The sequence below is a fragment of the Hyalella azteca genome, unplaced genomic scaffold (genome assembly GCF_000764305.2).
Source record: "Hyalella azteca isolate HAZT.00-mixed unplaced genomic scaffold, Hazt_2.0.2 contig13088, whole genome shotgun sequence".
NCBI classification, from domain to species: Eukaryota; Metazoa; Arthropoda; class Malacostraca; order Amphipoda; family Hyalellidae; genus Hyalella; species Hyalella azteca.
The window spans coordinates 718-11,806 of record NW_025943022.1 but is presented as its reverse complement, the minus strand read 5'-3'; the positions used below and the strand labels follow the sequence as shown (position 1 = coordinate 11,806).

Below are 11,089 nucleotides of genomic sequence, written 5' to 3'. Positions count from 1 at the left end.
AAAGAGACGCCTGCGACCGACATTTTTGTTGCGCTGTCATCACGCACCGAACGTTGATCGCAATACTCATTATAGCACTCAAAATAATGTGTGAGACTTTGTCTATATTAGCGATACACTTTTGCCCTTTGTTTGGGTCACCCTGATTCAATTTGGGCGTATCAGTGCTACGCTCGTTCATTGCTCGTTCTCTGTGGGTAAAAAAATTCATCACTATTTGGAAAATATTAGCCATACATTTATAGGTGCGTCAATTTTCGATTCTCTCTCTATCAGATTAAAACGAAATTCGATCACGAAACTCATTCGTGCCTCCATTATTCGTGGGAATAAGTTGCCGGCGTCAGATTACGAATATGCAAATAACCTGATATGTTTTGTTGTGCCCGTAAATGGCGTGGGAGTTTGTGTTGCCTCAGCGCTTCCTGGGCTGACATTTGCTGACCTCTGCACTGCTATAAAGATGGGCGCATGTACAGGTAGCAGCCTAAGTACAGGTAGCGGCCTAAATAAACGTAGCGGCCTAAGTACACGTAGCGGCCTGAGTACACCCAGTGGACTAAATACACGTAGCGGCCTGAGTACACGCAGTGGCCTAAGTGCACGTAGCGGCCAAAGTACACGTAGCGGCCTGAGTACACGTAGCGGCCTAAGTACTACACGTAGCGGCTTAAGTACACATAGCGGCCTAAGTACACGTAGTGGCCTAAGTACTACACGTAGCGGCTTAGGTACACGTAGCGGCCTAAGTACATGTAGCGGCCTAAGTACACGTAGCGGCCTAAGTACACGTAGTGGCCTTAGTACAGGTAGCGGCCTAAGTACACGTAGCGGCCTAAGTACAAGTAGCGGCCTAAGTACACGTAGCGGCCTAAGTACATGTAGCGGCTTCAGTACACGTAGCGGCCTAAGTACACGTAGCGGCCTAAGTACACGTAGCGGCCTAAGTACAAGTAGCGGCCTAAGTACACGTAGCGGCCTAAGTACTCGTAGCTGACAAAATATGCGTAACGGCCTAAGTACAGGTAGCGGCCTAAGTACACGTAGCGGCCAAAGTACCCGTAGTGGCCAAAATACACGTAGTGGCCTAAGTACGCGTAGCGGCCTAAGTATACATAGCAGCCTATAGTTTACGTTGTGGCCTAGGTACACGTAGCGGCCTAAGTACATGTAGCGACCTAAGTATACGTAGCGGCCTAAGTTCACGTAGCAGCCTAAGTACACCTAGCGGCCTAAGTACACGCAGCGGCCTAAGTACACGTAGCGACTAAAGTACGCGTAGCGGCCAAAGTACACGTAGCAACCTAAGAACACGTAGCGACCTAAGTACACGTATTGACCTAAGTACACGTAGCGACCTATGAACACGTAGATTTCACACAAATATCGTACACATTTCACGACTTATCCATACATGTCTTAACATTCCTATACAGACCACCACACATGGATGTATATTTACACAAAAATACATACAAAAAAAAAATACATACAAATACATACAAAAAATACAAAAACAGACTAGACGAAGCTATGCAGGAGCATATGTTCAGTCTTAAAATGCCTAGCAAATTACGGAGCAGGCAATAAGTCCAGCAGCTATCTCAATCAATCGTCAGTTATGGAAAGATCGGGTTCCAAAGGCCGGATCCCTTGTGAATCAAGTCACGAAAAGTTCAAGAATCGGCAACAGGCCATGGGCCTATTTCTTCAACGCCGACACTTCTATTCTATTCTATTCTATTCTATATAAGGGCGCTAATCATTACGCTCATAACTGAGAGATAATTCAATCTTCAGGTAATTGTGATGTTCAAATAAGCAACATGTGGCGTCTCGTGCTGCAGCTGGTGCTGGCGGCTGGTGAGTGCACATGATATATATCATACAAATGATATATGAGTTATAATGTTTATTATTTCATGAGGTTATATTGTATTTACGGAAGAAGTATTATTTGAAAGAAAAATATTCATCATTTAGAGAAGTTGCAATCAATGAACTTAATAAATTGAATTCAAATGAATACCATTCATTATTCGATGACGTTTCATTGAGTAAACGAAACATTGTTAGCCAACACATGTGCAGATATATATTACTGTCATTTAATCTTTATGTTTATTATTAATTTTTATTTCGCTCCTTATTATTGTTGATGCCGTCACAGCTCTAGATGACGTCACGACGTCTATAGCTGACGTCACGACGTCTATAGCTGACGTCACGACGTTTCCTGTACGTGTACGTATCTTTACCCCAGACGAGGCTAGCTTGTCGTACGTGTACGTATCTTTACCCCAGACGAGGCTAGCTTGTCGTACGTGTGCGTATTTTTACCCCAGACGAGGTAAACTTGTTGAACGTGTACGTATTTTTACCCCAGACGAGGCAAGCTTGTCGTACGTGTACGTATTTTTACCCCAGGCGAGGCAAAATTGTCGTGCGTCAGGCAGGCGAGGCGACCGCGGCAGCGGCGTTGAAGCTACTGACGTCGGCAGCGCCTGCCCAGCACATCGTCGTGGCAACAGCAGACATTGAGAGTGGGTCATGTTGAATAATAAAGCGATATATATGACCAGGAAGCGTACTATCAAAACTTTCTCTCAAGTAATCGTAGCGGCCATAGTACACTTCGAGACCTATGTATACGGCGCGGCCTAAGTGAACGTAGCGGCAGATTTCTCGTCTGTGATTGGTGTTCTTCGCCTGGGAAGCTGTCTGTAATTAGCAGATGAAGAAGCCTACCCATAACAGCTTTTGATAGCGCGGTCCCAGGCTCCAATGTCCCAGGTCTTAGGCGGAAGGCTCTAAGATTTTAACATTTCCCCTCGTTTACCTGGATCGCCGCCATGTTGCAGGTGCGCTGGCCGCTGAGCGGGTGCTCGCCTCAGTCACCTATCAGACACAGACGTGGGTGCAGTGCGCCGCGCTGTCTGCGCGCGATGTCAACAAACAAGCCGCCCTCACCACCCTCACTACAGTCCTGGTCATGTGCAACACTTCTGACCTCGTCAGGATATTCCAGCAGGTATATCAGCTCAAGCGTGCTGGATGATACTGGTCTTAATTAAATGGTTAGACGTGTCTAAACTCATCATTTTAAACCCACTTACCCATGCCACAAGAAGCCTGTCACAAAAAGCTCTCAACGTCGATATATATGGCTAAATCTGAACACTTATATCGCAGTTAGCGCCGACAAATTTATAACCTTCCCCCATGCCTGTATGCCCCCCACATGCCCGTATGCCCCCCCACATGCCCGCACCCCGCAGGTGTCCCGCGAGTCCCTAGAGCACCGGCGGGTGTGGTGGGCGGTGGTGGGGGAGGACGCTGGCCTGCCCAAGCTCCTGCAGGGCCTCATACGGGAGGGCGTTCAGGTGCTGCCGCATTATTAATCAGATTATCTCTATAGCAGTTATATTATTAATCTGATTACCTCATTACCTCTCCGTCCCGTTATCTTTATTTTATCCTCCTGGACACCTTGCCAATTTTGAACACAATTTTTACAACTAGTGGGGATTTGCACACTGGTGCAATGTTGGCAATCTGTGCAAATTTTGCTACAACTTGACCAGCCCGAGTTTATGATGTGTTTATTATCGTACGTTGTTCTCAAAATAAAACGTTTAATGTGTTTATATCATCCTCATCTCAATTAAAAAGTTATTAATCGATATTTTACCGGCAAGATGGCGCTGCTGGTCGCGGACGCCGCGGGGCGCTACAAGTTCTACGTGGCCGAGGTGTCCCCGCTGCTGGGCATGCGGTGTGTACTGTCATATATACGTATGCAGTTATTGTCTTGTGATTGGACCTAAATGTCTTTTACAATAAGTGTCTGTTAAAATAAATATCCACTAATATTAATGTCTATTGAAATAAATGTCTAGTGAAATAAATATCTATTGAATTAAGTGTCTATTGAAATAAATGTCTATTAAAATAAATGTCTAATAAAATAAATGTCGGTTAAAACGAATGTCAGTTAGAATAAATGTCTATTAAAATATAGGTGATCTACATTTAGTGTTAGTTGAAGTCCATCCATCAATGTCTAATGAAATTTATGTCTCGCACAATTCACGTATCCTGCAATTAATGTCTGTTGTATTTTACGTCTCATGACATTTGACTAAACAATAGCCCTGTGTTAGTGGCTGCCAAGTGACATATCACAACGAATATATGTGAAGATGAAGGCAATAACATAAACTTCATTAATGAGTGAAAGCAATAACTTGTGTACACCTGCTTCTGGCTGGACAGGATGAAGCTGCTAGACCACCCACCTGTTCTCTGCGCAACCCCCGGGTGCTCACTCCCGCCCTCTGTTGGTACCACTCACCCCAAGGCAGTTCCAGCACTCTACAATTCCAGCCAGATGGACCAGAACCTAGACGAACTGTCATACCGGAAGCCGGATGAACTGTACCGGAACCCCGACGAAGTGTACCGGAACTTCAGCAATCGTCTGCTGGTGATCGCAGCGCTGCCGACCATCACGTTCTTCAACTACACCGCTGATGCCGACGGCAAGCTTGTTCCTGAGGGCGGAGTTGACGTGCAGATAGTGGCAACACTCGCCAAGATGCTCAATTTCAGGTAAATTATATGGCAACACTTGCCGAGATGCTCATTTTCAGGTAAGTTATTTGACAGCACCTGCAAAGATGCTCAATTTCATGCGCAGAATATGGCAACGTTCGGGAAGATGTGCGATTTATGGAGATTTAGAATAGAATAGAATAGAATAGAAGTGTCGGCACTGAAGAAATAGGCCCATGGCCTGTTGCCGATTCTTGAACTTTTCGTGACTTGATTCACAAGGGATCCGGCCTTTGGAACCCGATCTTTCCATAACTGCGCGTCTTTGAACACTCTCTACTAAATTTTTCTCCTTTTCAAATTTCGGTGACCACACGACGTTTCCAAACTCCAGGTTCGGGCGCACGACAGCAACAAACAACTGCTTCATCGTTTCTAAATCTAGGAACTCGAAAGAGCGTCTGATCAGTCCAAGTCGTTGATTGGCTTTATTAACTTGACTATTGGCTTTATTAACTTGACTTGATTTATACGGCAACATTCGATAAATTTTTTTATGGACCTCTTACTGGTTCTAATACTGCCCTGTATGATCTTTGAATGGACACCAAATAAATATTTTCCTCAAATTAAATGATTCATACTGGCGCTGCTAAATCGTAATTTTTTTCCGAAGTTCTACTTGGCACAGTCCATATTAAAAGTTAATCCAGGCTAAAGTTGCCAAGACGTGATTACCATTGCCTGCCCGTGGGTTGCCGCGTACCAATTATCATCACCTGACCGTGAGGTGCCTCGTACCGATTATCATCACCTGTCCGTGGGTTGCCACGTACCGATTATCATTACCTGAAAGTGAGTTGCCACGTACCGATTATCATCACCTGTCCGTGGGTTGCCACGTACCAATTATCATCACCTGTCTGTGGGTTACCACGTACTAATTCCTTGGCAGGTACGTTATCTCGGAGCCGACGGAGCGCGTCTGGGGAGGGCCTCAAAAGGACGGCAACATCACGGGCCTTGTGGGGCACGTGGCCAAGCGCAAGGCCCACTTCTCCATGTGCAAGATCACCATCACTGGTGAGGCCTCACTGTCCGGCCAGCGATATAGCGTAGCCAGCCACTGGCCCATCACCTTCACTTGTGGGGCCAACGGGTGTCAGTAGAAGGCCTGCCATATTTTTTGGTCTGGAATATCCGAAATTTTGGTTTTCGGTTCCGTTATTTTCTTCATTAAAAGAAAAAATGGAAATGTTTTATGTTACTAGGCTTTAGTTTCAATAAATTTTTGTCAATCAATAATATAGTCCACAATATACCCTCTTTCCTCCACCCCCTCCCAGCCGAGCGGGCGGCGGTCGTGGACTTCACGACGGCTTACTTCACCGAGGGATACGCCATCGTGACCGCCGCCCCCACCATCGTGGGACAGAGTATGTCCATCCTGCGGCCCTTCACGTACCCCGTGAGTGGCTGAGTATGTCCATAAAATCGGTAATACGGTTCATGGGTATAGATAAAAAGAGGAGAAGGTTTTTCTTCGCAATTGAGAAGCAACCGATGCCATGCCTCTTGCAGGTGTGGGGACTGCTGATCGCTGCCGTAGGCATGATGGGTCCCATCACGTTCACCATCACCAAGGTGGGTCACTCCATCATTACCAATGTGGGTCAATCCACCCACTCCGCGTCACCGGCCTCGAAAAATACCACTGACAACCCGCCGCACTACGGCCGCCCTGCCAAACTGGGGGTGGCCTCCTCACCAAGTCCCTCGAACGGGGCAAAGAAACAGGGCTTCAAATCTCCAGTGAAGCCCCTAGGATTGAGGAAGGAAGAAGCCCCAACAAGAGGCGCTAGGTCCCGGGAGTGGCTGCCCTTGGGAACGCTGCCCGAGTTCTGCTTCAACGCCTTCAGGAGCGTGGTGAACCAGGGCAACCTCATACACGTTGGCCTGGACAGCGTCAAGGTCCTGTTCGTCTTCTGGTACATCTTCTGCCTCATCGTGATTTGTAAGTTCTTATTATTGGACAATGTCTTGTAGAACAACACATCCTCGTATATAAGTACTTATATTATCAGTCTGCTTATATCGTAAATTCACAAGGGATTTAAAAGCAAAGAAAACGCCAAGCAAATTCACCATATCGATATTGAAACGTTTCGGAGTCCAGTGCCATCATCAGTTCGACTCCACTAAAAATGGATAAAATCATTTTATAAGTCAATTATTCTCGGATACATTATAATGTTCTGTGTTCATATCATACAGTATGTAACAGTCATTATATAACTGCCATATTCTTATTGCTTATTCTCCTGTACCCTGCCAGACTTATACTCCGGGTCCCTGACTGCGGGGTACGCGGTGCCCACCTACAGCGCCACGATAGACTCCCTGGAGCAGGTGGTGGCAGCGGGCAGGCGGGGGCAGATGGTGCCCCTGATGAACTTCCAGAACAGCCTTGACACCTTGTTTAAGGTGGGCGCCTTGACACCTTGTTTAAGGTGGGAGCGTTGACGCCTTGTTCAAGGTGGGTGCCTTGACGCCTTGTTTAAGGTGGGAGCGTTGACGCCTTGTTTAAGGTGGGCGCCTTGACACCTTGTTTAAGGTGGGTGCCTTGACACCTTGTTTAAGGTGGGCGCCTTGACACCTTGTTTAAGGTGGGCGCCTTGACACCTTGTTCAAGGAGTGTCATCCCCTTCCAGAACACATTGCGATAGGAAATTATTCACGCATGCCACTACAATAGACAAACATTTGGTCCACTCAGATTTCTGCTCTCCAGTTATACCATTACAATGACTACACTCCCTCTCCTCCAGTACTCTACTCCTGCCACTACCCTCGCTCCATGCCACTACCCTCCTTGTGACCTTATGATGAGTTCAGGACTTCCTATTCCCCGGTCACGCTGATGCGCCGCCTTCGTCGTCCTCCGTCTCCGAGTCGTCGCTAGGCAGGTCACCCCGCCCTCGGGTCCCGGATGTGACGTTGGACGTGTTCCGTCTATTTGCCCTCCTTTGGGCCAGCTGATGCAAGATGCTGTTGCTTGTCACTTGCTGAGGGTAGTTTCCCATTACTGGACAATCCGGGATCTTTCTCAATCAATTGTCCAATCGTCTCTTGAATGTTGCATGGGTGAACTCCCCTCCTCTCAGCGCTTTTGGCAAGGCATTAAAGAGCCTCGGTCCTACAACGGATAGTGATCCCTCACGGAGAGTCTGTACTCTGGCCGCGGCTCGGTTATTCCCCAGCAGTTCAGCTCCCTCATGCCGCTGATCCTGTACGTGAAGGTACGCTGCACTGCCTCTAATTTCTGCACCGCACCCGCCTTGATCGGCGACCAAAGCTGGCAGCAATACTCGAGATTGGGGAGCACGAGGGCTCTCAAGAGTGTAATCATTAGTGCTGCTTCTCTCGTTCGAAATGTCCGCCATATCCACCCCATCCGTTGCCGGCTGCGCGCAACTATTTCCTCGATATGGGTATCGAACGTGGATTCAGAACTCATCAACACTCCGAGATCTCGAGCCATGGTAGTGGCATGGAGCGACCATCGCTCCATGCCACTACCCTCGCTCCATGCTTCTAACCTCGCTCCATGCCACTACCCTCGCTCCATGCCACTACCATTACTCCATGCCACTACCCTCGCTCCATGCCACTATATACCCTCGCTCCATGCCACTATATACCCTCGCTTCATGCCACTACCCTTGCTCCATGCCTATATAACCCCCATCTTCCCCCCAGAGCTCGCCCCCCGGCAGCCTGTACCGCGCCATCGCCGACCTGTACGTGCCGGGGGTGACCTACGCCTTCCCTGTGGAGACCGGAGCGCGATATGAGGCGGTGGGTGTTGTGTTGTTTGGGTGTCGTGCGGTGGAGGATGTGTGTTATGGGAGACGTGTGATGTGCACTGTACACTTCACCATGTCTTATACTTATATATGTGTCAGCACCCCACTCCCTTCCCCCACCACTACCCCCTGCTCCAAATAAGGCAATTATACGGAGGGCAAATATACGGAACACGTCCAACGTTACATCCGGGACCTGAGGGCGGGGTGACCTGCCTAGCGACGACTCGGAGACGGAGGACGACGAAGGCGGCGCATCAGCGTGACCGGGGACTAGGAAGTCCCGAACTCATCATAAGGTCTGTGCAGTGTACAGTGTATCATGTCCTGCACATGTGGCAGCACATCACTTTCTTTCCCACCACTACCCCGACTTCCCCCGCAGTTGAAGCGTGGGGGCTACACGAGCTTCAACAGCTACGGTGACGCCCGTGCGCTGACGCTGCAGGCTGGACGCCGCTACTTCCACATCGGGCGGGAGCTGTTCTACTTTCAGAGCTACGGCACCGTGCTGCCCTCCGGCGCCCCTTACAAGGGCGTCTTCGATGACGCGTGAGTCTTAAGCGCCCCTACAAGGGCGTCTCTGATAGAGCGTGAGTGGCGAGCGCCCTTTACAGGGGCGTGAGTGGGCGACTTTACTTCTAATTGGGCTTTTTAATTGTATATGTAAGACTCCTGTAACAAGTTACATTGTGTGTAGGCTGCTGTAACAGGGAGAGCTGGGCAGCGCTACTTTGAAATGTAGCGGCCGCTACCACTACCGCTACATGTAGCGCGCTACTGCCCACCTCTGGTAACAGGTTACACTGTGCGCAGGCTGCTGCGCATCGTAGAGGCAGGGCTGCCCAATAGGTTCCTGGAGGAGAGGCTGCAGCAGATCCTGGGGGTGAAGCTCTACCTGCAGGAGAGGTCCGCCGCTGCTGGAGGAGGAGGTCTTGAGACGTCCAGCATCTCCCTCAGGCACACGCAGGTGTGACATGCTAAGGACATGCTAGGTCACGCAGGTCTGGCATGCTATTCACATGCATGCTGACACGCAGACACGCAGGTCTGGCATGCTAAGGACATGCTAGAACACGCGAATGTTGCATGCTATGGACATGCTAGGACGCGCGGAGCGTGTTGCATGCTGGCTAGAACAAACGGCACTTGGAAAATATGTTGGGAAATTGTATGTTGAGGGAACTTTGCAGAGAAGAAATGTGTTCCTGACAGACTAATGAGTGGTCCGCAACATGTGTTCCTGCCAGACTAATGAGTGGTTTGCAACATGTGAGGAATAGAGCTAGACCGAGATAGAATCAGACGTTATAGGGCTGACAGACTTACACTTAGGTCTTTGTAGCCTATACGAGCGTGGCTGATGGTTCTCAGTGAATTTTCAACACGATTTTCAAATAATATTGTTTCTTGACTTGTATGACATAGAATAATTTACATAGGATTAAGAAATTCATACGCCTAATTCAAGTTGTGTAGTTTGCAAAAATGTTCAAATAGAGGGAGTTTAAATGAAAATTTTCTTCTTTCAGGGAGCTTTCTTCGTCCTGCTGGGCGGGTGTGGCGTGGGGTTCCTGAGCCTCGTGGGGGAGATCTTCTTAAACCGGCGCGCTATGAGGCAATAGGGGCAAACTAAATATATGTTTGCTGCTCATATTTATGGCGTCTATTTTACAAAATTACTGATCACGGATGTCTGAATTGTGGTTCACTAGAAATTAATCTCAATGCAACTCCAAAAATCTAAGGACATTCAATAACAAATCTCGCCCCGAATGACACTGACTCGAAACAATAGATGGTCGTCGACAAATCCTCTGCTGAGTGTTGCTGAATATAAAATTATTTATTTTGGACGTATGGAGGCTTCAGAATTTTCTCATTGGTTCTCCTTGCCCGACGAAGATAAACGACTCTATGCCGGAAACCAAAATAAGGCTTGAAGGTAGTTAAAGTTACTGAATCGACACTTCTCCGGACCCGCCTGCGAACTCAAACGCAAAACCTAACTACACGATCAACCGACGGACTCATAACTCCTACAATTTAAAGTTGAAGTTAGAATACTACAATGTAACACTAAATTATAAATACGTTAGAATTGCTAGCTAAATTAGTTGACTTTTCATGATCTCAGCTCAGCAGAGATTTTTATATTTCTTAGGGAATTTGAAAGCGCGTGTATAAATTATATACTATATAGTAACATATACGAGATAAAAATCGGCAAATGAGTGCAGTGTACGGATATCAGCGCAATAACGTTCAAATTTACTTATTGTGAAAATATATTCATGAATCTATCATAGAAAATCTAAGAAATTATATACAAAAATATATTGGTTTCACCTACAATGATATCGCATTATCTGAATTGGTACCTAGGACGACAGATGCATAATTTGAAATGAACACGATTAATAAATTCAACATGCTCTAGCAAACTTTGTTTTATTTAGAAATACATGGCTTCACAGTAGTTTTCTAAATATTCAAAGCAGGGCCGGAACCCTAAGTTTAGGTTAAATTCCAATCTAGCGTAAGTTGCCGTACGACCGGAACGCACCTTACAATTTAGTTTTGCTAAAAAAGTAGACCTACCTAGTTGCTGTTCGGCGCTTACGAGAATCGTATATTGGGTGTTCAACGTGTAACAGTCCTCATTCGTT

At 47.3% G+C, this 11,089-nt stretch overlaps 1 protein-coding gene across 1 annotated transcript; it reads left to right on the top strand.

Annotated features, from left to right (window-relative positions):
* Positions 1-2,457: 2,457 nt before the first annotated feature.
* LOC108671525 (glutamate receptor ionotropic, delta-1) lies at positions 2,458-10,731 on the top strand. Its single transcript, XM_047883498.1, has 13 exons — positions 2,458-2,543; positions 2,862-3,031; positions 3,279-3,383; positions 3,699-3,775; positions 4,276-4,611; positions 5,510-5,637; positions 5,901-6,022; positions 6,136-6,568; positions 6,890-7,038; positions 8,314-8,412; positions 8,806-8,972; positions 9,237-9,390; positions 9,953-10,731. Exons 2-13 carry the CDS (start codon positions 2,993-2,995, stop codon positions 10,043-10,045), a joined length of 1,902 nt encoding a protein of 633 aa, XP_047739454.1. The 5' UTR covers positions 2,458-2,543; positions 2,862-2,992; the 3' UTR covers positions 10,046-10,731.
* Positions 10,732-11,089: the final 358 nt, after the last annotated feature.

Bases quoted from the DNA above. Each gene is read 5' to 3' on its own strand.
- LOC108671525 (XM_047883498.1), top strand. From the start codon at position 2,993: ATGTGCAACACTTCTGACCTCGTCAGGATATTCCAGCAG. The intron at 3,384-3,698 runs GTGCTGCCGCAT...TTTACCGGCAAG, and splicing joins TCATACGGGAGGGCGTTCAG to ATGGCGCTGCTGGTCGCGGA. The intron at 4,612-5,509 runs GTAAATTATATG...ATTCCTTGGCAG, and splicing joins GCCAAGATGCTCAATTTCAG to GTACGTTATCTCGGAGCCGA.